Consider the following 27112-nt stretch of genomic DNA (forward strand, 5'->3'; position numbering starts at 1 on the left):
CCAGCTTCATAGTATGAGTGAATTTTTTATTGAGGCTTGAACATTTTATTGTGAGTCTCTGGGTCTTATTTAAACCTTTGGTTTTAGTTCATTTCCTCAGCTACTTCTGTAGTGGGGGACGGAAGAGATGCCATCCCATTACTACCAACTGGTGTCATAGGGGGGACATTAGTCTCATAATGTCTTCAACATTATATTCATGAAAGTCATCGCTGCCTTTAGGGAAGGAATTAGCACTTTTGCTGGGGAAGAATAGATTTTTTACCAGGTGATGGTAAAAGAGTAGGCTTCCCACATGGTGCTTAAAGGCAATACACAGGACTTGTTTGGTTGTTGCCTAGCAATGATAAGTGTCACAGGTCGCTACATGTCTTCTCTGTATTAGGTCAGAGATAACAGCCCCTTAGTTTAGCTTGGCAAGAATTGAAATCTACTTTTTGTTTCGTTGTCCTTGCCTATTCCAGCCATTTCTTTTTTTTTAATTTTTAAAATAAATTTATTTTATCTTTAAAGTGGTTTACATAGCTTAGAGGGATGTATACCCATGTGGACCACTAATTAGGATGGGGAGGGTTGAGGAATGGAGGAAAATGGGTGAGACAGTTGCTTCTAAATTTTTTTTCTTTTCATATCTGGGGAATGGGGAAGAGAAGGAGAGAGGGCTGCTCCTAGCAACGTAACTGCATCAGTACCCAGGAGTGCGGGACAGCCACCCCCATGTCATCCCAAATTCCCCAATGTGGAGCATGTTTCAAGCATACTGCTTAAGTGGTTTCGATAGTTCTGAGATAACGGTTGATTTCATTGCTACAAGGCTGAGGAAATCCTTCCAAGGTCCATCAGCTGACGTAGTCCACCCTAGAGTCTATATGCCCAGATACTTGCTGTCAAAGCTTGACTAGGAGAGTTCTAATCTGTTCTGCCATCCAAGGTACGTGAGTCCCCTGCAGCCCTCAATGAGCTGCCATGTGCTCCATGTGTATCTAGGCATGCTGTACACCACATAGGCTTCAGGAAATGACACATGCACTCAACAGTCAGACCACAGATCCTGAATTTTCCCCCATGGTTTGAGTTTTGTGTACAGTTGTCCAGTTGAGAGAGTCTCTAAAGAAACCTTGCCAGAGGTGACCCCCAGACCTGATTCCTGTGTGTGCCAGCTGGTGCGGGGTCTGGCTCAGTTTGCCACTGATATAGGACTACACACACACTGGTAGTTTCAGTCATCTGGCCTGTTCTGACCCCAGCTCCATCTCTTAATGAAACCAACAGATGCTGTGGCTGAGTCAACCATGGCCACCACATACTTGGCCCTTATGTACACAAGCAAGAACTGCACCCTTGTTAGAGTAACTCCCAATTACCCCCACCAGGCCTGCCTCCAGCCCCAGTTGCTGAATGCCAATATATGTAGCAGACTGGTCCAGTCTGTTCTGCATCCCATTCAGCTCTCATACATGTCAATGGGTGCTGCAGCCTAGCCCAACCCAACTTACACCACTAGTCCAGCCCACATGTAAGCTGACACGTGCTGCTACTTACCCAGCCAGGCCTGCCCCTAGCCCTGGTTCTCGTGCTCCCATCATAGTCAGTAATTTCTTGTAAATGGAATTGTACGGTACATTGCCTTGCCTTTAAGAAAAAAAAAGAGTTTAATAGGCAGGAAAGAAGAAGGAGACAAACAGAGAAAGCTCTCCCATTCACTGATTCACTTCCCAAATGCTGACAACAGCTCCGACCTTGGACTAGCCCCACTGTTGAAGCTATTGCTCATTTTGAAACATTGCAAATGCATAAACCTTTAGTTATGACTGCGTAGTTAACAAATTTGTTTATCATTTTGTCTATTTAGAAAAAAGAAAGTGAATGTCTACAACTAAAAATTTTGGTGCTCCGAAATGAATTGGAAAGACAGAAGAAAGCTTTGGGACGAGAGGTGGCATTACTGCATAAGCAACAATTATCATTACAGGACAAAGGTGAGTAGCTATTGTATACAAATGCTCCACTTTCCATTGTTTCTTTGTTTTCCATGGGCTCAAGTAGTTATTGGTGTAAATATGATGGTAGATTTTTCTTTAATGTGTAAGTATTTTAAAAAATAAAGGTGCTTCATACTGAAGTATACAAATCCTTCTATCTGCACAGCTTGATTTCTGATAGCTAATACACCCAGGTAAGCTGAGTCTCAACTGATAAATAGTATTTTCAGACCCCCAAACCTCACCAATGCCTCATGTTCTCTTCCACTAACCACTTATCTGGCCAGAGTGACCACGGACCTGGCTTACAATAGTGGAATCATGCTCATTCCTATGTGCCCACTCTGTTCAGCACTCTGTTTTGTAAAACTCATCTTTATTTTTGTGTGATTTAGTTTATTCATTCTTAACGACAAATAATATTCCATTGTAAGAACCTGACTTCATTTATTTTCTCCCACTGTTGGTTTTAAAGTCACTTACAGATTGAGATTATTATAGTTAAAGCTGTTGTGAACATTCTGGTACACATTCCTTTCTTATAAAAAATTTTTTTACTTAATTATTTGAAAGGCACACACACACAGAGTGCTTCCATCCAAATCCTACAGCAGCAGGGCTGAAGCAGGGAGCTGGGAATGCACAATGGGGACCTGATGACTTGAATCTTCATTGCTACTTCCCAGAGTCGGCCTTAGCAGGAAGCTGGAGTCAGGAGCTGGAGGTGTGTAGTGAACCCAGACATTCGGATGTGTAATGGGAGTGTCCTAACTGATTGGCTAAGCATCACTCCCCCTGATAGTTATTTCTTAATGAATTTTTTTTTTGTATTTTAGACAAATAAACACCTAGGTATAGAAGTGAATAGTCATAGGATATGCACATCTCCAACTTTAGTAGACTGTATTCTAACATTTTCCAAATTTTCAGCTTCCCTTTTTTCATCTAGTAGTGCTTTTGTCTATGTCCTTAACACCTTGTGGTACTTTGTCTTATCTTATTTTAGCCTTTCTGTAGGTGTGTGATAATATCCCTTGTGGTTGTAGTTTTTATTTTCCTGAAGATTAATAAAATTTATCACCATTTCATTGATTTCTTGCTTGATTGAGATGACATCTTTTTTTAAAGTGCCTGCTTAAGTATTTTGCCATTTTTTAAAGGACAAATTGGATTTGCCTTTTAAAAAATGACATTTGTTTATATATTAGGGATATAGTTTCTTTGACATTTGCAATAAAAATTTATCTTTCCATTCTGTGACTTGATGGTTCACTCTTTTATGATTATTTTAAATGAATGGGAGTTCCGTCTTCTTAATCTTTTATATTTAAAACTTTTGTTTTAGGTTAGAAAATATTTACATTTTTGAAAGTTTAATTTATTTTTTTTAGAAACGTAGAGTTGTAGGAGAGAAGGAGAGTCAGAGAGAGTGTGATCTTCATCCACCAATTCACTCCCCAAATGACCACACTGGCTGGAGCTGGGCTGGTCCAGAATCCAGGTTCTAGGAACTAGTTCTAGGTCTTCCAGATGCATCCAGATGGCCAAGGGCTTGAGCCCTCCTCTGCTGCCTTCCAAGGCCATTAGCAGGTAGCTAGATTGGAAGTGGAGCTGCCGGGACTCAAGTCAGTGCTCACATTGTATACTATCGCGACAGGTTGAAGCTTAGCTTGGTATGCCATGATGCAGGGTCAAATTTGTCTGTTTTTAAAACTTAATGATATTCTTCTGTCTTCCTTTAAGCACTTGTAGTGTTTTACTTTTTGTATTTATATCAATAATTCATCTTAAATGTGTTTTGTATATGGTAAATAGGAGTCAAGATTATGGTTTTTTCAATATTGTCAGTTGATTGAGCACCACTCACTGTAGGTCATCCTTTCTCTATTACATTGTAGTTTCATTCTGTCATAAACGAGATGATTACATACCCACCTGTTTGTCTCTTCAGGATTCTCTATTCATCTCTGTATCTCTTTTGATTTTTTTTTGCCTTTACCTCACTGTTTTTTCTAATATAATTAGTCTTATTACCTGTTAAAATTCTTTTGCTTAACTGTTTTTATTTAATATCACTTAAATTATTACCATCCTATGCATAACATACAAATTTCTATGCAGAAAAAACCTTGCTAGATATTTGGTAGAACTACATTGAATATGCTAATCAATGTAACTGGGCTTAACAGGTGTTTTACATCCCTCTAAAAAGGATGTATGTCTGTGTTTATTAGATTTTCTTTATAAAACAGTGAAATAAACTAGTTATTAGTGTATGCATCTTTCCCTTGATTGACTTTTCATTTTTCATTGAAATGATTTCTGTTTTTGATGTTTTATGATAATATAAATATCTTCAAATTTAATTTCCTACTGGTTGCAGTTATATAGATGTACAACCAACTCAAATCATCGCACATTTAATTAAATCGATCATAACTGATTTAAGTAGCAAAATGGTAAAAGTCTAAAATAATTTTTGTCATATAGCTATGATGTTAATATCCACAATAGCTTTAAAAAGTAGATACTATATTTTACAGTTAAGGGAACTCCAGCTTAGGGCAAGAGAAATTAAGTATTTTATTTAAATTCATAAGGCTAATGCAAGTGCATATTGCAACAAAAATATTTCCATTGATTAAAAGCCATTGTAATTCTCCTTTTTCATATATAGTCTGACGTATAAATTGTAGTATGAAATATATATTCATATACAATGTGATAAACAGTGAGAAGCAGTTCTTTGCTTTTATTCCTGACATGCATTTTGCCTATTATGATAAAATTATGCTTATAAATATGCTTATAAAAATTCATTTCAGCTTTGGAAAAAAACAAATCATTTCTGTCCATGTTGCTAACTTGTTGAGTGGCCACTGAAGATCTTAAAACTACCTCAGATCCTCAGAGGCACCCTCTGAGGGTCTTAACATTATACATCTGTAAGTTATCTCTTCTCTGTCTCAACTTTCCATCTACAACAGCCTCTAGCTGGGTCATCAGCTGAGCCTTCCAGTACTAGTGTATAGTAATGTATTTCCATTTCTCAAAGGTATTGGTAATTTGCGATGTTAAATAAGAAGCAATTTCTTCTTGTTAGTGCCTTAAGTCAATTATCCTTCCCACAAATTTGTTACATTATGGGTTTTTCTGTCCTAAGCCAACCTCCAAATCTTTGAAAAGGAAAAACTTATCAAAATTAGTTTATTGGAAAGGTTTAATAGAATGGCTTGAATCATTGATTTTAAAGAGATATGTTCAGTTGAGCTCAGATCTCTCAGAAACAAATGTTAATGAAAATCAAAGATTACATCAGTGGCACATAAGAAGGAGGATTGACTAGGAAGGAGCTGCTTTTTAGTGTATGTGGTCTGTTGATAGTAAGAATATCACGTATATGTGTGTGTGGTTTTTTTTTTTAACATTTATTTTTATCTCCTTGAAAGACAAAATGAGAGACAGATATTCAGAGAGGGAGAGAGAAGTCTCTTCTGTCTCTTGGTTTACTTCCCAAATTCCTGCCAACAGCCAGGACTGTACAAGATGGAAGCAAGGAGCTCAGGAATTCATCTGGTCCTCCCATGTGTGTGGTAGGGACCCAAGCACTTTGCTTGGCCTGCTGCTGTTTCCTGCTCCAGGAGGCTGGACTGGAGGTGGAATAGTTTGGACTCAAACTGTAGCTCCTGTGTGTGTTGTAGACATTCAATGCGATGACTGTAGCTACTGAACCACCACACTTGCGCCTATATTACTTCCCAGCTAGTGCTTGCACAGAGTCCCATATCTGATCCTTTGGTATTCCTGAAAGCTAAGTAGGACCAATGTTGTTATCTTCATTTTATATTTGAGACGCTGGAAAGGTAAAGGACTTATCTAGGAAGATATACACAATTCTGAACAAGGTTGAACTGTAAACCCAGGTCTTCTTACTCCAAATTTCATGTTTTCTACTCTTTCCATGCTACCTTGCAAAGTGCATTCATCTTAATTCCGTATAAATCTTAGTGAAAGTGATTATTTTTATTGGAATCCTGTAACATTGCCAGGTCTTTCATGGCTTGTCATTTACTTTTCCAAATACTCCTAAGAGATAATTTTTACTTCCTTTTCCCAAATGGTGAAAGCAGAGCTTCAGATACACTTCCAAATGTCACGAGAAATGACAGATCCAGATTCAAATATAAGCTTCTCTGGCTCCAAAGCCTATCTTGTTTCCAAAAAACAGAATACTGCTGCTGGCTATGTTATGTGTACAGCAGGTAAAGTGACTGCTGCTTCTCCTTTCAGCTCTGGAATATTAGCTAAGGAACTTTGTTCTGCTGTATTTTTATTTTAAGACAGGACTAAGTGAATTTGATTGATTTGATTGATTTTGTCAATTTGATTGATTTGATTAATATTGTCTTAAGCAATTTAAATGAAATATCAGCCATTTTCTGTGTTCTTAGACAAATCGTTTAACTGTTTTCGATTTACAAATAAAAAAAAATTCTGGTTTATGTAAGATTTCTTCCACCTCTAAGATTCTGGTTATCTCATAAGAATAAGACTGTCAGAAACTATGGGAATCTAAAAGGTAAATACCTTTTTGAGGAGTCTCTGTAATATTCAGTTTATTGTTATTTAAAATTTAATACCAATGATGAATTTCCCAATAATAAAAGATACTATTCCACCTCCATTTTCTTCCCCTCCACCCCATCACCACAAAAAAAAAAATTATGTTGCTCACATAACTAAAGGTGTCCTTTACTAACTGGAATGTCTTTGGGTAAAAAATGACTATTTTCTGTAACCACAAATACATTGATATGGTGACATATATGTGTAGCAGGGATCAAATATGAGACTTCTTTGCCCAGATGTGGGTAAATACATTATTTATGACTAATTGCATGAATAAAAGTTTATTGCCAGACTAATTAATGTTTCAGATGAGGTTTTGTCAATTATGGTAGTTTTATTTGTCACTTTGAAAGAACTTTGTGTAATGAAGGTGACTTATACATGTGGTTCTATACTTTTTTTTTTAGATGAAGAGTTGAACACAATTTATTTTAGGCTTAAATAGTTCTATACTTTCTAAAAGCTCTTGCTTGGTTAAACATTGTGTTCTTTTGTTCATATCTTAATTGAAGAAGAGTTACACAGCATTTTTTTTTTATTGGACAGTCAGATATACAGAGAAGAAGAGAGACAGGGAGGAAGATTTTCCATCTACTGACTTAACTCCTCAAGTGGCCACAAATGGCTGGAGCTGGGCTCCAATCCGAAGCCAGGAGCCAGGAGCTTCTTCTGGGTCTCCCACGTGGATGCAGGGTACCAAGGCTTTGGGCCGTCCTCGACTACTTTCCCAGGCCACAAGCAGGGATCTGGATGGGAATTGGGGCTGCCAGGATTAGAGCCTGCACCCATATGGAATCCTGGTGGTTGCAAGGCAAGGACTTTAGACACTAGGCTATTGCCAGGCTCCACACAGCATTTTAGATCAATGGTTTAAATTAGATCAAAAGGCCAAGGGTTCCTATTTGGAATTAGAGCTAACATTTCTTTTCCTCATAGGTCTAAAACTTTTTCTTCTAATTTTTAAATGTAAGACATATTCAGTTGAAATGAGAGAAATTTAAATCGTAATTAGTCTATATATGCTATGATTTTTTTATAGTCAAATTAGAGAAATTCCTAAACAGGCTTCCTTTAGAATAATTCATAAATGCCTGATTTCAAAGAATTCTGAACCTGATGACAGTTTTCCCCCAGAATTTCTGCTGTTAACATTTATTTACTTTTAGCTATTGGCATTGCATATAGCCTATGAAAGGCAGAAACACCCAAACAACTTGTAAGACAGAGAAGAGAGTAAGGGAGCAAATTTAATCCCTAAGCAAACTTCAGATTTTGTTTTGAAAATTATTCAATTTCCATATATTAATAACACACTGAATATAAACATCTAAAGATCAGAGTAGCAAGTTAGGGGCAGATCTTTGGCCTAGCAGCCAAAATACTGAATGTTGCTTCCGTGTAGGAGTGTCTGGGTTTGAGTCCCAGCTCTTCTCAGATTGCATCCTCCCTGGGAGGAGGCAGGGAATGACTCCAGTTCTTGGGTTCCTGCCACCCCTGGGAGAGACACAGGTGCTATTCCCAACTCCAGAGTTCAGCCAGGCCCAGTGTCCACTGCTGAAGCCATTTGGAGAGTGTAGAGTAGATGAAATCTATTTCCCCACCCATAAAATAAGATAAAATAAAATTTTTTAGAAGGATACTGGATTCTGGCTTTTTTTTTTTACTTCTAGTTTTTATTTTTTTTTTAAAAAAAATGTGCTTAAGAAAGAGAGAAAAGGAAACCATGAGGTAAAGAAGCATTCCCAACCCCTCACCAACAGAAAGAATTTTTGTATCTAAAATACAAGGAATAAGTTCTAAGAAACAGTATTTTAAAAGTAAAATTCAAATAACACTGCATTAAATGGAAAAATAAATGACCAACCGATGTATGATTATTAATAATCATAAAATTAAAAACATGTGTATATTCAAAATCATTTTTCACTGAGAGAATACAAATTAAGCATGATGAGATTCCGGTACATGCTCATCAGAATGGTTGAAATCCCAAAACCTGACAATAGCAAATGCTGATTGGGGTGCAAAGGAATAGGAGCTCTCCCTGCTGGTGGGAATGCAAAATGGTAACAGTACTTAGGGAGACAATGTGGCAGTTCCATGAAGATAAACCTAGACTTAGCATACAGCCCAGCAGTCACACATCTAGGCATTTATTCAAGTGAACTGAAAAGTAACACAAAATTTTGTATGTATATGGTGAGCAGATAATGGCTGAAAAATCTGGGCCCCAGCTACACACCTGAGAGACCAGGGATGACTTCTCAGTTCCTAAGCTTTGACCTGGCCAACTCCCTGCTTTTTGCCTACAAGAGCTGGGGCTGTGCCAGACTAATCCAGCAATCAGGAACACAGACCAAAGCTCCCATACTGGTGCCATTCTGCTGCCTGCTAGATTACAGGAAGCCAGGATGAGAAGCAAAGCTGGGACTTGTACCCAGGCACTCCAATATAGGATACAGGCATCCTAAGTTTCGTCTTAACTGCTGGTCCAAATGCCTGTCCTCTCGGAAGTCAGTTTTTACAGGTTGCTTAGAAGAGATTTGCTTAATGATGTCAGCCTTGCAAGGTAAGCAAACCTGAGAATCAACAGTGAGAATAGTGACCGAAAAGGCCTGAACGTATAAATGTCTTGGCCTTGGAATAGAAAACAGATAAGTGTAGTTGGAACATACTACATTAGAATGTTATGAGATAGGGTTGGGATGAAAAGGAGCTCAGAGCATCTGTGAAAATATTTGCCTTGTGTGTTGAGCAGGAGGAAAAAGCTGAGAAAATGCACAGAGAGAGGTAGGTGAGTTTGCATATTAGCAGTGAGTGGGACTTAAGGAATCCTTATTGCTTCAGGATAGTATGAGATGAGTTAGGGGAAGACTTAAGGATTGTGGGCAATGTATGGAACAGTCATGTCTGGGAGTGGGAAGAACAAACTATAAACTTGTAGTAGGGTTGTTCAACAGTGTGCTTATTTGTGTTTTGTGGTTATTATGTTAAAGTAAAATTGGACAGATAATTTCTGTAATTTTTTACTACCTTCCTAGAGCTTTGTGAGGATAGAGTGCAAATATTGAGGGAAAACATAAAATTATTTCCATTGTACAAATGAGGCAAATGAAGCTGAGGGAAATTGAAACTTGTTTGAGTATTGGAGAAGTGTAGATAGGATTCCAATCCAGATCTTTCTGTTCCCTGAGTTCATGAGCTTTCCAAATACAGTATACTGTCTCCCATAGGATCTACTTGTTGGTAAGTACTAAAATTAGCTTTGATCTCAGGGATCAAGCAATTTTGTAGGGGTATGAAAATTTTTCCATATTGTCTTTCACAAAGAAGCATATTAGTTATACAAGGGAAGAAAAAACCCCACTCATCTCTTAATATTAAATTTTGGGAGGAATTTAGCATGCAGTTTCTTATGTGAAAGATACTAATATGAATTTTGCAAAAGTTAGAGCAAGAGCTATCTGCTAACCTTTGAGAAGGGCAATATCATAAATTATAGTTCAGAAAAGGCATTTCTGCAGGGAGTGAGGGAAGCAGAATTAGTCCTAAAAGAATGAATGACGTTTTATTCGTTTGAACTGTAACTTTGACAATGTCTGATCCAAGACCAAATTGTCTGGTGAGAAACTGCCCAAAAATCTGATTTGTTTTTTGTTCTGCTTTGTGTTTGATGGAAGCAAGATTAGTTTTATTTTCTCCTTTTAAAGATTATTTACTTATTTGAAATGAAAAGTTACATTAGGAAGAGAGAGAGAGAGAGACTCCCATCTGCTTGCTTGCTACCCACATTGCAGCAGTGGCCAGATGTGGGAGCAGGCCAAAACCAGAAGTCTGAAATGCCATCTGAGCCTCCAGTGTGGATGGCAGGGGCCCAAACACTTTGGCCATCCTCTGCCGCTTTCCCAGGTGCATTAGCAGGGAACTGGATCAGAAGTGGACTGGCTTTGATATGGGTTACCAGCAGTGCAGGTGGCTGCTTAATTTGCTGCACCACCGTGCCAACCTGAGGCTTTTATTCCTAAACCACTGAGATTATGGGAGCCAGTACTGACATTTGGTTCTTAAAGTTACGCTGCTGGACTTGTGTTCTTGCTGAACCTAGGAAATGCTATTACTCAAGAGAATGGACAGAGTCAAATATTTCAGAAAGTGATTTTGGGAAGATGGTAAGCCAAGAAATACATTTTTCCCCACCCACCCTCCTTTTGCTAGATACCATTGACATGAGAGTAAAATAAATAAACAAATAAATATTTTTTAGAAAAAAGAAATCTGTAGTGATGTTGAAAACAGTGGGTGCCACCAGAACCACCAAGATTTTTATAGAGTTCTCAAAGACATAAAGTGGAGAAGATTATTTTATTGAGTAAACTGGAATAGAAAAACACTCCAGGGCCCGCCGCGATGGTGTAGTGGTTAAGGTCCTCACCTTGCACGCACTGGGATCCCATATGGGCTCCGGTTCTAATCCCGGCGGCCCTGTTTCCCATCCAGCTCCCTGCTTGTGGCCTGGGAAAGCAGTTGAGGACGGCCCAAAGCTTTGGGACCCTGCACCTGCGTGGGAGACCCAGAAGAGGCTCCTGGCTTCAGATTGGCTCAGCTCCAGCCGTTGCGGCCGCTTGGGGAGTGAATCATCGGACGGAAGATCTTCCTCTCTGTCTCTCCTCTCTGTATATCCGCCTTTCCAATAAAAATAAAGTACATCTTTAAAAAAAAAAAAGAAAGAAACACCCTCCAGAATACCCATGAAAAACTGTCGTGGGAGTTCGTGGCAGAGAAAAACCCTCAAGAACTCCAAGCTTGGGCTTCACAAGTATAAAGATTAGGACCTAACCAGAGAACTAATCAGGGTCGAAGGAGCTACTTGCCTATTCCCTTTCTTCTGTGTGTCTGGAATAACTCCCTGTAACATTTCCTCTAGCTGCTTTCTAAACTTAATGGATTCTTGACCTCGTCAGGTCCCATGGTGGAAATATTTGGCATGGTCAAAAAATGGAACAGAGGCTAAACTGACTGTGGGCTTCTATAGTCAACCCAGTGGGAAACATGAAAGGCAGCTCTAACTTAGGTGTGAGATGCCCTAAAGTTAACAAAATTCTAAAGTGAGATTCTTCTTTACTTGACAGTTGCAGTAGTTAAAACTATAGGGACCTCTTTTCCACCATTTATATTCCCTGAAGAAACACCTAATTATTGATAGAATTTGCTTTTTTGTACTGAGCTAGTGCTGAGGTATGAAGACTCTTATGTCAGTGGCTCTTTACAGCTTCAAAGGAAACCTACACCAGTGTCTCTACTGATATTATAGTTACATATTTGTGTATTTGAAGGAAGATGTGAAGGTCATCAGATATTTGAGGAAAACAACATGAATGGGATGAAGTTGAGGATAGCTAACATAAGAGAAGCAAAACAGAAAGAAAATCAAGGTACTCTCCTCAGATTTGACTTCCAGCCTCTGCCTGGCATGGAGAGATCTGGAAGCCATTTGTCTACCTTCACAAACAGAAATTGGATAATATACAAGATCATGAATGCTCTAGACTCCCTCGGAGGAACTAAGATCTCACAGCACCCAAAAAAAGACAAGTTAGTACTTTCAGGGGCAAACAGGATGTGAGGTACTGATTACCAGTGACTGAGCGTTGGAGGAAGTTGAGGGCATTGAATAAAAAGGCAAAGTAATATAGCTGAAGACTCTAACAAATTGTTAATGGCCAAGTGTGGACTGGTATCTGGAGTAAAGCAGATATAAAGCAGTTACCACTTGCTTGTGGTTCCTTTGGTATGGATTTTGTTGGATGTTTACAGGAATGAGGGCAGGACAGGAAATCAGAATTGTAGTTCTGGAGGAGAGAAGTGACAGCTCTGGAAGAAAAGCACACTCCTTCTTAAGAACAATAATACTAAGCCTCTAAGGCAAGAGCTGCAACTGCAGGTTGACACAGGTCAAACATGTTGTGTCTAGAAGACAAAGAGCTAAATGAATAAACATACTCAGGAACCATAGCACTCAACTCTCTGTACTTGATAGAATAAGTAGAAAATCAGTTTGAATAATAAGACCTTAAGAACATTACCAACCTACTTGATACTATACCAGTACACTGAATGTTAGCGGAATATGCTCTCAGACAGATCCTATTTGACACCATAAAATAAACATACAAAATAATTAAAGTCACACAGAGTACTTTCTTTCACCAAAACAAATAATCAACAAATCACCAAAAGGTACCCAGAAATTTCCACATACCGATAGCAACAGAACAAATTATAAACTATGAATCAAAGAAGAAATAAGGCAAATTTAAAAATGATTTGAACTGTGCTCACTTCAGCAGCACATATACTAAAATTGGAACAAAAAATAATTTGAACTAATGAAGCAGTAACATGAACATTTTAAGAGGTACAAAATGAGAGGAAAGTTGTAGCATTTGATGCTTACATTACAAATGAAGAACAGTTTCCAATCAATAATCTATGTTTGTATCTCAAAAAACTTGGCAAAAAGAACAAATTAAACTCAAATCAAGAATAAGAAAGCAAATTATAAAGGTAGAAATAATATCGTGAAGATATAAAATGAGTACAGATTATCAGTGAAACCAAGATCACTAAAATTGATAAGGCTGTAGGCAGACTGATCAAATAACAAGAAAATACCAATTACCAGTGTTTGGAATGAAAGGGGAGGGGCATCATTACAGATCCTATAGAATTAAAATAATATGACCATTTTTTTACATGATGTGATGGCAGCATGTTGTAAGGACGGGTAGGGAAGTTGAGGAAAGTCTCATTGACTGAATCTGGAACCACTTGAACACCAAAATATTATGTGTAGTAACAAAGTAGAGTCATTGAAAAAAGAAATGCATGACTCCACACTAGTAATAGACAGTTAATAGTGAAAGAAAGGCTCTTTCTTAGAGAAGAATGCTGAATATTAATTTACAAATATGGAGGCAGTACTGGAGTTGAAATATTTTGTAACCCTCACAGTAAAGATTAATTCAAATGAAAGCCATCAACCAATGCTAAATCTAGAGAGAAATCTGTGAGAAACATCACCTTAAAATGAAATCATTTCTTCCAAACATGATAGCTATCATATGGTATTTAGGCTGTGCCATTAAACCTGCACGACCTCTGTAGAGATTGAATACATCATTTGCTCAGTAATATTGCTCCTTGTGAAGTGACCTTCAGTATTTGATTTTCCTGAGGTGTCTTCAAATACTTAGTTCTTTGTTTGAGCCAAAACTCATTTAGTATTATTCCAGAGCCCACTCCTGTGTTAAATTAGCAGTATTACTTACCTTAGATAGAAAAATGAGCCTGATTACAAAAGAAAGAAAGAAAAAAAAGGAAACTGAACCTGTTATGTTTTGGAGATATGGTGCCAGTATAATTTCTAAGGCTTGGGTTTTTATAAAGCTCATAGGAAACCATAACCTCTTAGGTGACCCCTTCCTGGATTTGTACATACTCTTACTTTTCACCTGGAAATCATTTGAGACTTACAGAGAAGTTGCAAGAATAAGAAGAGTGCAGTGAACATATACACCATCCAGAGTTACCTAATTGTTAACATTTCACCTATTTCGTGGCTGGTTGCTTTTAAAATTTAATTTTCCTCTTATGACTTTGCAAAGATGTTTTTCTTTCTATCATGTAATAACATGGGATAAAGGGCTTCTAAAACTGATGATGAGTGCCAGTGAACAGATACCCCAGCAGTGATCAGGTGGGAAGGGATCACTGGAAACTCAGGAGGCGAATCCAGCCACAGAGTTGCAGGCTCTGCTGATTTTTTAAGAAATTGATCATGAGGGCCCGGCGGCGTGGCCTAGCGGCTAAAGTCCTCGCCTTGAACACACCAGGATCCCATATGGGCGCCGGTTCTAATCCCGGCAGCTCCACTTCCCATCCAGCCCCCTGCTTGTGGCCTGGGAAAGTAGTTGAGGACAGCCCAAAGCTCTGGGACACTGTACGCGCGTGGGAGACCCGGAAGAGGTTCCTGCTCCTGGCTTCGGATTGGCTCGCACCAGCCCGTTGCGGCTCACTTGGGGAGTGAAACATCGGATGGAAGATCTTCCTCTCTGTCTCTCCTCCTCTCTGTATATCCGGCTTTCCAATAATAATAAAATCTTAAAAAAAAAAAAAAAGAAATTGATCATGAGCAGAAACAGAGTGGCAAAGCCCTTTTGGACAGTTGTGGAAACAGGGTGAATTTCATGACCCAGACCACCATCAGTGCCACATCAGCCATCATTTTGAGTTTGGTAGCAAAGGTTCTGGGGTGGGGGAAGGTAGACAAAAGTGAGCTACAACACATCAACAAATTGAAATAGTGAAAACCATATGGTCAATACATCTCAGTACATTTGATAAAATCCACACCTGTTCATGTTAAAAAAAAAAAAACCCTAAGCATTATAGGCATAGAAGGAACCACAGGACGGATATCATATGAATTATGCATCTCTGCTCCCAAATAAAATGAAGACTTCCAATGAAGCTATTCAATATACCTTGAAAGTAGTATACTTCTACCATTGTCTATACTAATAATTCTTGATATACTTAAATAGTAGAATGTTGGACTTGTGACTGTTGCTGAAGAACTACACTATTGTAATAATATGGGGGGAAACAGTGGGATGGGAGGTATGGAAGAGGGGGATCTCTGTGTTTATGGAACCACATCATGGAAAATAATTTGAAAAGGAAAAAACTGAAAATGAGTACGTGTATTTGTCCAGATCTGTCTTGGCTCCCTAGTTGTGGTTTTGCTAGCACTATTAGAGTTCAGACAGCCTAATATCTCTGAAATAAGGAATAATTTTGCAAATTTCTATAGTGATGGAAGAATTCATATACTTTTCTTTTAAAACTATGTGGGCTAGGTGGTGTTAACCAAAATGTCATAAAATTGTTAAGGTGAGGATGAGGGAGGAATTATTGAGGTGCTATATACTTAAGTACTTTTAAGAGGTAATTGGAAAAGAAGAAAAGAGTGCTTAGAAATATGAATGTTTTGATCAATTATTTAGATTGGTAGATTTTGTGCTAAGGTCCAAAATGTGTGTTTTAATCTGTTAACTGCTGTTCTGTTCCTCCCTATAGGAGATTGCCAAAATGTTTAGGGCACCGTCTCATACTGCATCACAGTTCGTGAAGCGAAGTATCTGAAAGTTAGTGCATCAGAATCTAAGACTGTTTCTTAGAGCTTAAAGATTTTGGAGTTATAATCAGTCCTAGATTGTAAAACATGAAATAAGTTCTCATGAAAGGAATTTATGTTCACAGAAATGGAGGTTCTGAAGTTGATATAAACACAAAAATAAGGCATATAAACATATTAAGTATTAGAAAGTTGTAGTAAACACTAAAAGAAAATTATGTGTCCTATGATGGGATTCTGGTATGAAGGTATCAATTAAAATGTGGACTATTTCTGTAAGTCACGTCTGTGAAGTTAAATTTTATATAGTCATAACATCAAAGTACCTGTCAACATGTAAAAACACTTATGTCATAATTTAGAAAAATCAAAATACACATTTCCTGTACTCTGTTATTTTCACTAAAACTACTAATATTTTTAGTAAGATGAAAGTTTATAAAAACTACTCAAATTTATAAACTATATTATGGTATTCAAAATACAGGTAATTTTTCCTGCTCTACTTTTCATGCTTTCTGTAATACTGTATGTAGCATTTTTGGTTGAAACAAAATTAACCTTTCTTTTTAAAATGACCTATGAATTATAAAATTACATCAAAGTTCTGAGTCTGCAATCCAGAAATCAATAAGCTGGCTCTATTAAAACCCTACCGTTTTGCCCCCACTAGATACTGGACTTGCTTGGGCTAATAGGGAAGTTTAATTAATAAATCCTCTGCAAGACCTCCACACTCAGCCCACTTTACCTTCTAACCCTCTTTGCTTCCCTCTCAAGGTCAGGGGCCTGGGCTGTGTGGTTGTGACTGAGCAGTCGTTTCTGTCATGTCACATCCGGAATTCTCCTTCCATCTTTCTACCTCCAGGAAGTGCATTTTCAACGGAACACCTCAAGCTTCAGCTCCAGAAAGAATCCCTGAGTGAGCTGACGAAGGAGTGTACTGCGAAAAGGTAAATGCAGCCCTGAGAGTGTTGAATTTAACCGTGAGAACAGATTTGGAGAAGTAGTGTTTCTATTGAAAAGAAAAAACTGCCAGTAGTAATTTATATTTCACATACCTCAGTGCCACATTCATTTATTCAACAGACAGATATTTTGGTAAGCACTGACTGTGTGTTGTTCTTTGTGCTAGGACCAGTTATAAGCTCACTAGAGGGTAATCATAATCAGAAACATAAACCGTTCCTAACTGTGCAGCCCCGAGCACCCTGACTTCAAGTTTGAATCTTCTCCTGTCTTCTGCATCCAGTACTGTTTTGTCTTCTTCAGGCTTCAGCCTTCTGCTTCTTGTTAGCTAATTGGGATCACCTCAACAACTTCCCTATAAGTCCAACACCATCTCTCCGTCATTCCAGTGCTTCCTCCATTTTGCTATTAGACTTCTATTGAAATATCATTTTTGCCGTATTGTTTTCTCCTGAGATGATAATTCATTTGCTAAATCATCACCTTCATATAACCTTCAACAGATTGCCCCCATAGTGGCGAGCATTTAGCCTAGCTCTTCAGGCACTGGTTAAGATGCCCACGCCTTGCATTCTGGTACCTGGGTTCAATTCCCAGCTCTGGCTTCTGACTACAGCTTTCTGACAGCTCACACTCTTTTTTTTTTTCTACGATTTATTTATTTTTTATTATTGCAAAATCAGATAAACAGAGAGGAGGAGAGACAGAGGAAGATCTTCTGTCCGATGATTTACTCCCCAAGTGACTGCAACGGCCGGTGCTGCGCCAATCCGAAGCCAGGAGCAGGAACCTCCTCCAGGTCTCCCACACTAGTGCAAGGTCTCAAGGCTTTGGGCCATCCTTGACTGCTTTTCCAGGCCACAAGCAGGGAGCTGGATGAGAAATGGAGCTGCCGGGATTAGAACCAGCACCCATAATGGGATCCCGGCGTATTCAAGGCGAGAACTTTAGCTGCAAGGCCACAATGCTGGGCCCAACAGCTCACACTCTTGAAGGCAGGAGTGGTGACTCAAATGATTGGGTTTGGATTGTAATTATTTAGCCTTTCGTTCCTGGGCCTGGCCCTGGCCCAGCCCCAACCTTTGTGAGCATTTGGGAAATAAACCAATGGATTGGAACATGTGTACCATGTGTCTCTGCCTCTCAAATAAGCATTTTTTTTAAAGGTTTATTTATTTTCATTACAAAGTCAGATATACAGAGAGGAGGAGAGACAGAGAGGAAGATCTTCCGTCCTATGATTCACTCCCCAAGTGACTGCAACGGCTGGTGCTGCGCCATTGTGAAGCCGGGAACCAGGAGCCTCTTCCAGGTTTCCCATGTGGGTGCAGGGTCCCAAGGCTTTGGACCGTCCTTGACTGCTTTCCCAGGTTGCAAGTAGGGAGCTGGATGGGAAGTGGAGCTGCTGGAACCGGCGCCCACATGGGATCCTGGTGCGGTTCAAGGCGAGGACTTTAGCCACTAGGCCACAGTGCCGGGCCCATAAGCACTGTTTTTAAGTTTGGGATTATGCAACCATAGTTAAGGCACTCCACGGTGTTCATTTGTGTAAATAGTTTCCCTGTTTTATCCAGCATTTGCTTAATCCATTGTGATGTTTATTTGTTCATCTTCACTCACTTTACTAGAAAATCTTCCCATCTGGCCTGTGTCTTCCAGAAACCTTCACAACTGAGGATTCGAAAATGTTAGACCTAGAAAAAATCCTAGAGGTCATCTATTCTAATTGTCGCAATTTGCAGATTAGGAAAGCAAGGTTCAGGAAAGGTGCTTTTTCCCAGCTCGCTAGCAAAGCTAAGACTAGATCCCATTAAGTCTCTAGTGCTGTTTTAGATAAGAAATCCCAGTGTTTTCCTCCCCACTCACATACTATTCCACAAACACACAACAAAACACCAAATTTTCTTTTATTTCTAATACTGTCTACCTGAGTAAATGTTACTCCCAAAGCACTCTATCTTCCATTAGATGCTAATTCCAGGTCCTAGGTTGCTGTGCTTCTGACAGACCTGTAAATTGTAGTTCCCACAACTACCTCCTTGGGTTGATTTAATTTACTAAAACTTCACAGAATGCAAGGAAACGTGCATTTACTGACTTGTTAATAAAGGATGCTACAAAGGATGTAAATGATCAGCCGGATGGGAGAAATGCATAAGGAAAAGCTGTGAGGGGAGGGGCCGTGGAACTTCTACATGCTCTCCAGGCATGCCCCCTTCTAGGAACCTAGACAAATCTGAAAGCCCATCAGATGGTACTTCATTTCTTACCCTCTACTCTGTCGTCCCTTCCCATGTTTGGGTAGGTAGGACTGAAAATTCCGAACTTCTAATCTTTACGTCTGTGTAGTGAGCAGCTCCATCCTCGAGGTTGTCTAGGAGTGCCAACTCTGAATCCTTTCAGTAACATCAATTCTGATATGATCAAAAGAGGCTGACTAGGAATAACTTATTCCATAACTCCTCTGTACTTTGACCTAAAATCTCTCCTTAGTTTGTTAACACAGTTGAGCAGGCAGTTTATTCTGTAGGCATTTTTTATGTTGGCTGAATTTCTTTTTAAAGATTTATTTATTTTTATTGGAAAGGCAGATTTACGGATACAGATGGAGAAAAAGATCTTCCATCTGCTGGTTCACTCCTAAAGTGGCCACAACGGCTAGAGCTGAGCTGATTTAGAAGCCAGGATCTTCTTACGAGTCTGCCACACAAGTACAGGGTACCAAGGCTTTGGGCCACCTCTGCTGCTTTCCCAGGCCACAAACAGGATGATGGGGTGCGAAGTGGAACAGCCAGGACATGAACTGGTGGCCATATGGGATCCCGGCACTTCGAGATGGAGAATTAGCCAATAGAGCCATCTCACTGCACTGGGCCAGCTTATATTCTTTTTTTAAAGATTTATTTATTTTTATTGGAAAGGCAGATATACATAGAGCAGGAGAGACAGAGAGGAAGATCCTCTGTCCACTAGTTCACTCCCCAAGTGAGCGCAATGGCCAGTGCTGCGCCAATCCGAAGCCAGGAGCCAGGAGCCAGGAACCTCCTCCAAGTCTCCCACACGGGTGCAGGGTCCCAAGCCTTTGGGCCATCCTCGACTGATTTCCCAGGCCACAAGCAGGGAGCTGGATGGGAAGAGGAGCTGCCGGGATTAGAACTGGCACCCATATGGGATACCGGCGCATTCAGGGTGAGGACTTTAGCCTCTAGGCCACGCTGCCAGGCCCGGCTTATATTCTTAAGTAAGGAGAATAGCTAGATCTTCTCAGGCTATGGCTTTGTGCTTGTTTGTTCTTTCTACTTTGTTATTTATCTAATATTGTACTACATTACTTTTGAGATATAGTTGTGAGTGAAAAAGTGAATACTTTTTTGGGGGGCAGGGGAAATACATCCTCATTAAATATTGAGACCTTTGCCAGTTTGCTCTTGTTTCCTTATTTATAAAGAGTTATGATACCATTCTGCTATTGTTACTGTAATAATTAAATACAGCCATTTGCAATACTCTTGTCATACAGAAGTAGATACCCAGTGATGATTATTTGTACCGTTTATGTCTCTCAACATGTTCTAGTCATGGTAGCTATAATTATTCTTCACCTAATTTTGGATTTCTGGGCCTAGTGTTGAATGTTTAGTCTTCTGTGTTAGTGATGTGGATGTAAGTATTAGAAAGCATACGAGATTATTGTTTATAACAGATGTCCTTTTTTTCTTTTCTTCATTAGAGAACTCTTTCTGAAGACAAATGCTCAGTTGACAATTCGTTGTAGACAATTGCTCTCTGAGCTTTCCTATATTTACCCTATTGATTTGGTAAGTTCAGCTTTTGAATTTTTTTCTATGGAAAGACTTTGGCAAAGAATTTCCTCTTATAGCTCTAGTCTTAATTGTAAGCTGTGTCGTAATTCAGTCAGGAGCCAGTACGTGTTTGGAAAGTAAATTAAAGCTTAGTTGGTCTTAGGTTCCACAATTTGAGTTTTTTCCTGTCAGTTGGTGGTGCCAATTTATTTTGGTTTGTTTATGTTTTTACTTAACTGAATCATCCACTATGACCAATTCTGACATGTATGCATAGGTGTATGTATACTGCTTTAACAACTATAATTGCTAATTAACTTACCTTTCTAGGATTGTTTAAGATAGTCCCTGAGTAATTGTCAGCAAGCTACTTTTTTAACCTGGTTTTTTAGAATAAGTATAGAAAATATGTTTCCAACAAAACTTATTAGAATTCTTTAGGTAACTAATCAGCTAAGTTTAATGATTTTCTTTTCAGATAAAAGAGTAAATAATATTTGCTTTTCTCATAGAATTTTCTTAAGTCATTTATGGATATTAATTCTTCAGGATTTTTAAAAATATGTACTTCTGTTAAAGGTAGGACAACATAATTTAAGAGAGAGAGAGAGAGAGAGGGACCTGGTGCAGTGGCCTAGCAGCAAAAGTCCTCGCCTTGCATACTCTAGGATCACATATGGGTGCTGGTTTTTGTCCCGGCAGCCCCACTTCCCATCCAGCTCCCTGGTTTTGGCCTGGGGGAGTGGGAAAATCAGTTGAGGATGGTCCAGAGACTTGAGTCCTTGCACCTGCGTGGGAGACCCAGAGGATGCTACTGATTCCTGGCTTCATGTCGGATCAGCTCCAGCTGTTGCAGCCACTTGGGGAGTCAATCAGCTGATGGAGGATCTTCCTCTCTGTCTCTTCTCTCTGTATATCTGACTTTCCAATAAAAAAGTAAATCCTTTTTAAAAGAGAGAGAGAGCTTGAGAAAGAAAGTTAGAGACAGAGAGATCTTCTATCCACTGGTTCACTCCTCTCCAAAAGGCTACAATAGTCAGGCCTGGGCCATGAGAAAGACAGGAACCAAGAATTCCCTCCTGGTCTCCCACGTGGGTGGCAGGGACCCAGTAATTGGGCCATCTTCCTCTGCTTTTCCGTGTATTTAAACAAGAGGCTGGATCAGAAGTAGAGCAGCAGGATACAAACCAGTGCCCTGATACAGAATGCCAGCAATTGCAAATGACATCTTTTTTATTGGAATATTGTATTGCAGTTCTTTTATTATCAAAAATTTCAAGCACATGTAAACATAGGGAGAATTGTATAATGGATTTTATGTCCGTTACTAAGCATCAACAGCTACAATAACATCTTAAATTTGCAGCAATATTGTTTTTGAGTCAACACTGCCTATTGAGTCCTGTAGATTTGACTTAGAGTTTCTTTGCTTTACATATAAAAATAATTAATTTCTTTTTTTGTTAACTTTACAGAATGAGCATAAGGATTATTTTGTATGTGGTGTCAAGTTGCCGAATTCTGAGGACTTCCAAGGTATTTCATTTCTAAAGATTTGACATGTGTAATATATGAGAATAGATTTGGAAAGGTTGGGTATCTAGCATTTTGTCCAGAAAGATTTTTGTACTTTCTGTCCTTTCCCAAAGCAAATTCATAGAATCAAGGTCCTGATAGGAGCTGTAAATGGAATATTTTGTTTAATCATGGGAAAATAAATTGTTGACACTTACATCTGAAATTTTTAAAAAATTTTAAATGGGATTTAAGCAAAAGAAATGGCAGTGTTTTTGAGAAAACTAATCTCCTTATTTTTTTATTTGATTTTTATGAAAAATGGGTATGCGGTTGTGACCCTATGTTAGTCTGTTCTGTTGTCATTTTAAAATTTATTCTCCTGCTAAACTGCAAGTATTTGAAAATTTGTGTTTTTGGCATCCCTACTACCACAGGTTCTATTTGTTGTGCTATCATTTCTCTCCTCTTTTTTTTTTTTTTATTGCATTGCATTATGTGACACAGTTTTATAGGTACTGGGATTCCTCCATCCCCTCCCTAAACCCTCCCCCCATGGTGGATTCCTCCACCATGCTGCATTGCCACAGTTCAAGTTAAGTTGAGATTCTTTCATCATTTCTCTCCTCTTTTAAATTAAAAAATATCTAAAATCTAAAAATATTTAAAAATATTATAGAATTATTTTGTAGTAATTCTTCTATTTTAAAATCTTTTCGTATTCACTGCTTTGAGTCCTTTTAAATATCCTTATATGTTATTCCCAAAACTATTGTATTAGATAATTGGGGAGAAGTTATTCAGCAAGATAGTACTAGTAGTTTTAATCAGGATCATCGTCCATTTCCCTACACAGAAATTGTTATTTGTGATTCTTTACCATTTAAGACTGTGAATTAATCACCACCTTCAGCCCTTGTAAGTTAAGTAATTAGGACATGATATACAAGGACAATAAACCAGAAGTTTGAAAAACTAAGTTCAAGTCCTGGTTTCCCTTCTATAAGCCATGTGATTTAGAGCAACTCTTGTAAGGTTTGAGTTGATTTCTTAATGTATGAAATTATTAGGAACTTCTAATTTCCCACCTCTTACATAGTTGCTTTGAAAATTAGGTGAGATATTTCAGTATTTATAAAAGCATGAAATTTCATCTTATCTTAAAAAAAAGATTTATGTGTTTTTATTGTAAAGGCATATTTACCAAGAGAAAGATCTTCTATCCACTGGTTCATTTCCCAGTGGCCAGAGCTGAGCTGATCCAAAGTCAGGAGCCAGGACCTTCTTCTGGGTCTTGCACACAGGTGCAGGGTTCTAAGGCTTTGGGCCGTCCTAAACTGCCTTCCCAGGCTACAAGCAGGGAGCTGGATGGGAAGTGGAGCTCCTGAGACACGTACTGCCTACCCGTACAGGATGCCAGTGCTTGCAAGGCAAGGATTTAGCCACTGAGCCTTTGCGCCAGGCCCTCGCCTTACCTTTTTTGTTTGTTTGTTTGTTTGTTTGTTTTTAAAAAGATGTATTTACTCATTTGAAAGGCAGAGTAACAGAGAGGGGTAGAGACAGAGAGGTAAATCCATCAGCTGGTTCACTTTCTGAATGGCCACAATGTCTGGTGTTAGGCTGGTCTGAAGCTCTCCTACAAAGGTACAGGAGCCCAACAACTTGAGTCATCCTCCACTGCTTTCCTATGTACGTTAGCCGAGAGCTGGATGGAAAGTGAAGCTGTGAGAACTTCCACAGGAGCCCAAATGGGATGCTGGCACTGCAAACAATGGCTTAACCCCTGCACCAATGCTGGTGATTGCTTTAACCCTCATAAAAACAAAGCAAACCTATAAGGAAAGTAGATTCAGTGCCTTGCTCAAGAGAGTACAAAGCAAGATACTGATCTAGCTTGGATTTATCTGGTTTCTGTTATGCAATACTCCCTCTGGTCTCTGTAAGTCACACAAATGTGATTTGCTGCTAGTTTTTTTAAATCTATTCAACTGAGAGGCAGAGAGCTCCCAATTGCCAGTTAACTCTCTATATACCCTCAACAACCAAAGTTGTGAGCTCAATCCAGGTCTCTGGACATGGATAGCAGAGACCCAGTTACTTGAGCAGTCACTGCTTCCTCCCAGATTCTGCATTAGCAGGACACTTGAGTCAGGCTCTGGAAGCAGGTGTAAAGTCTAGGTAGTCTAATATGGATACTGGCATCTTTATCAGAGTCTTAACTGCTAGAGCAAATGCCCGTTTCTAGTGTTAATGTTAGGCAAAGCTGTGATGTCTTGAAACCCAGGACACATCAGCTTTTTTTTTTTTTTTCATTTTCATCCATTCATTCAATAAGCAAACTTTGACCTGGGATATAGGATATTCATTCACTGAACAAATAGCAACTGCACTGAGTTTTGAGGGTTCTTTCTTTGGTCTGTATAACCTATTGAGGGCTACCGCCAATAGACACCACCAGGTGTCTAATAGGAAAGTCATCTGTCATAGGGAATGAAGGAACTTACTTTAGATAAAGCAGTCAGGGGAAGATCTCTTAAAGACAATCATTTACCAGAAAATTTGGAAGCTGAAAGGAGCTAGCTCTGCTACAGCTGATGGAGGAGCACTTCTAGGAGAGCATCAAGTACAAAGGTTGTGATGAAGGAAGATGGCCTTGGTATGTCTGATGAAACTCAGGGTAGTGATGTGGGAGAAAAGTCATGTGTTTTAAGGCAATTACGTCAGCCCACAGCTTAAATTCTTTACCTGTAAAATGAAATTAGCTCTCTAATTCACTGTGTTGGGTAAATGAAATAACATTTGAAAGAGCTTTTCATGTAGGCAGCACTCAGTAAATACAAGCGGAATTATTCGCAAAGCAGAGAAGGCAAGGGATGCAGAATGGAAGCAAGGTGGGTCAGAAAAGACCAGCGGATCTTGGTAATTGGCACCCAGTGAGCAAGGGGAAGAGTCAAGTCAAGGAGATAACAGAGGTCAACCAGGATGAGGTGGCCACTGTAGGCAGTTTCTGTTTTATCCTCAGTGAAGTGGGAAACTCCTGAAGGAATTCAAATGGGGAGACAGCATGAGCTGAGTTATGCGTTTAAAAGTCACTATGGTTGCTAAATACAGAATGATTTGAAGCGGGTAGTGAGAGAAGCAGAAATATTCCTATCAGTGGAGTGGTCTGTTTTTTAATCCTCTGTGAGAAGTTTCTAGATTCTATTTTTGTTTTCCTTTGAAGTGCTTTGTTTCCTGGTTTTTCATAGCTTTTATGGCTTTCTACACTTGTAGTGCCCAGCAAGCTCTAAATTCCTTCTCGCTACCTATTTAGTATGTTGCTGAAAAAATGAAATGACAGATAAAGTAAATGTGAAATTTTTCTCTAAGCTCCTGTTTATTCTCCATTATTCTCAGGAATCAGGAATTTTAACAAGAATATATTATATTGCACTTTAAAAGTATGTGTTAGTATTCTGCAGGGCAGTTGCAGATCTTCTAAATGTCTCCTGTGTGCCAGGTGTGAGCATATACAGATTAAGATACTGATCCTGCCTCTGTGAGATTACAGTTCAGTTGAGGGCATCAAATTTGTAAAAGCCAATTCCGATCATGATGCAGATTTCTTCCTTGCTGTAAATAATAACTTCTTCTGACTTGTTAGTAATCTGTAATAGCTGCATTGTGGGAGAGACTGGAATGGAGAAACTCCACGCCGTTCCTTGACACTGGGCAGATTTTGCAGGGTTAGAATTTATTCTGCATGGGTTGACACTGTTTGGGAAGCTGCACCATAGTGACCAATCGTGTGATTTCTAGGTGGGTAAGTTACTATTAGAATGTGCCAAAGAGACCTGGACACAATGGAAGAAAACTGTCCAGTGAAGGGTGTTCACCTGAGATCCATTGACTTAGACATTTGGCTTTAAAAAAATGTTTGTGCGTGTGTGTTTTTTAGTAATCCATAACGTGAGAGCCTTTTGTGGTAATGAGACCCAGATTTCCCTCTGTGTCTGTATTCCTTTGTGCAGGCATGATTTCTTGGAAAGGAGAGTCCATATGTCAAACAGTATCTCATTGAGAACATGGATTGATTCCATAGATGCTGTGGCACTGATTAGAGTCTTAAATATTTTGTCCTGTCTGGATCAGTGAGTGCTTGGTTCCCTAACAAATCAGCTGCCTCAGTGATTGGGAAGGCAGGATGGTAAGAGCTTTTAGATCACTTATTGTACTTGGATGCCGTTGATTATTAATAGTTTGTCCAACATATAAATCAAGGGAACTTTCGAATTAATTTGTAATGTTGTCATGGCCATTGCATGTCTGTGGAAATTACCGTCACAAAAATTACACAAAAAATTAAATTAAAAAACATTTGAAATAAAGAGTACACAAAGGCTGCAGCTTTGAGTGACTTCCTACATTTTAAAAACAAATCAGAAATATTTATTATGAGGAAACTGCCACTTTTGTTTTTGTCTTAAGCACCTTAAGACATTGTTTGAATTAGGATCATTTTTCACATACCTGAATCCTACAGTTCATTGTTGTTCCTGACTGATCCTCCCACTCCCCCTCCCTTTCTGTCTCTCCAACAAAACTATCTCTTGTGACCTTCCTAACCCGCAGAGCAGCGCAAGAAACACAAGCCTCTGCTGTGCATTAGGTGTTACCGACGTCACTAATGCTTACTGGAAAAGCACACCCCAGAGAGCTGTGTTTGGGCTTTGGCAGGTAAAAGGTCTTTCAGATCTTGGAATGCTGGAAACCTTAAACCTTTTGGTTTTTCAGCTAAAATGATTGGCAAGAGAATGTGACATCTGAGGTTGCACGGCCTGCAATAGCCATAATTAACCACATGAGCTCACAGTTTCCCACTGGAGGTTCAGTGGTCTTGGGGTGATGAAAGTGACTTCCCTACCAGGAGGTGGTTTTCCTTTTGAGGATATTGGAATGCCCTTGGGTCCTATAATGCTTCACCCGTGGTCCTTTTAAAATGCTTTTTAATATAAAGCTTCAATATTGGAAATCCAACA

At 39.1% G+C, this 27112-nt stretch overlaps 1 protein-coding gene across 3 annotated transcripts in view; it reads left to right on the forward strand.

Annotated features, from left to right (window-relative positions):
• UVRAG (UV radiation resistance associated) overlaps positions 1-27112 on the forward strand; it is a 312534-nt gene that overhangs the window by 171090 nt on the left and 114332 nt on the right. For all 3 annotated transcript variants that reach the window (XM_058663602.1, XM_058663603.1, XM_058663601.1), the window contains exons 8-11: positions 1853-1979; positions 16676-16760; positions 20507-20594; positions 22055-22115. In XM_058663602.1, the coding sequence (XP_058519585.1) occupies positions 1853-1979; positions 16676-16760; positions 20507-20594; positions 22055-22115 (361 nt within the window). The remainder of the gene's footprint in view (positions 1-1852; positions 1980-16675; positions 16761-20506; positions 20595-22054; positions 22116-27112) is intronic.

Source organism: Ochotona princeps, chromosome 4, assembly GCF_030435755.1.
Source record: "Ochotona princeps isolate mOchPri1 chromosome 4, mOchPri1.hap1, whole genome shotgun sequence".
In the NCBI taxonomy this organism is placed as follows: domain Eukaryota; kingdom Metazoa; phylum Chordata; class Mammalia; order Lagomorpha; family Ochotonidae; genus Ochotona; species Ochotona princeps.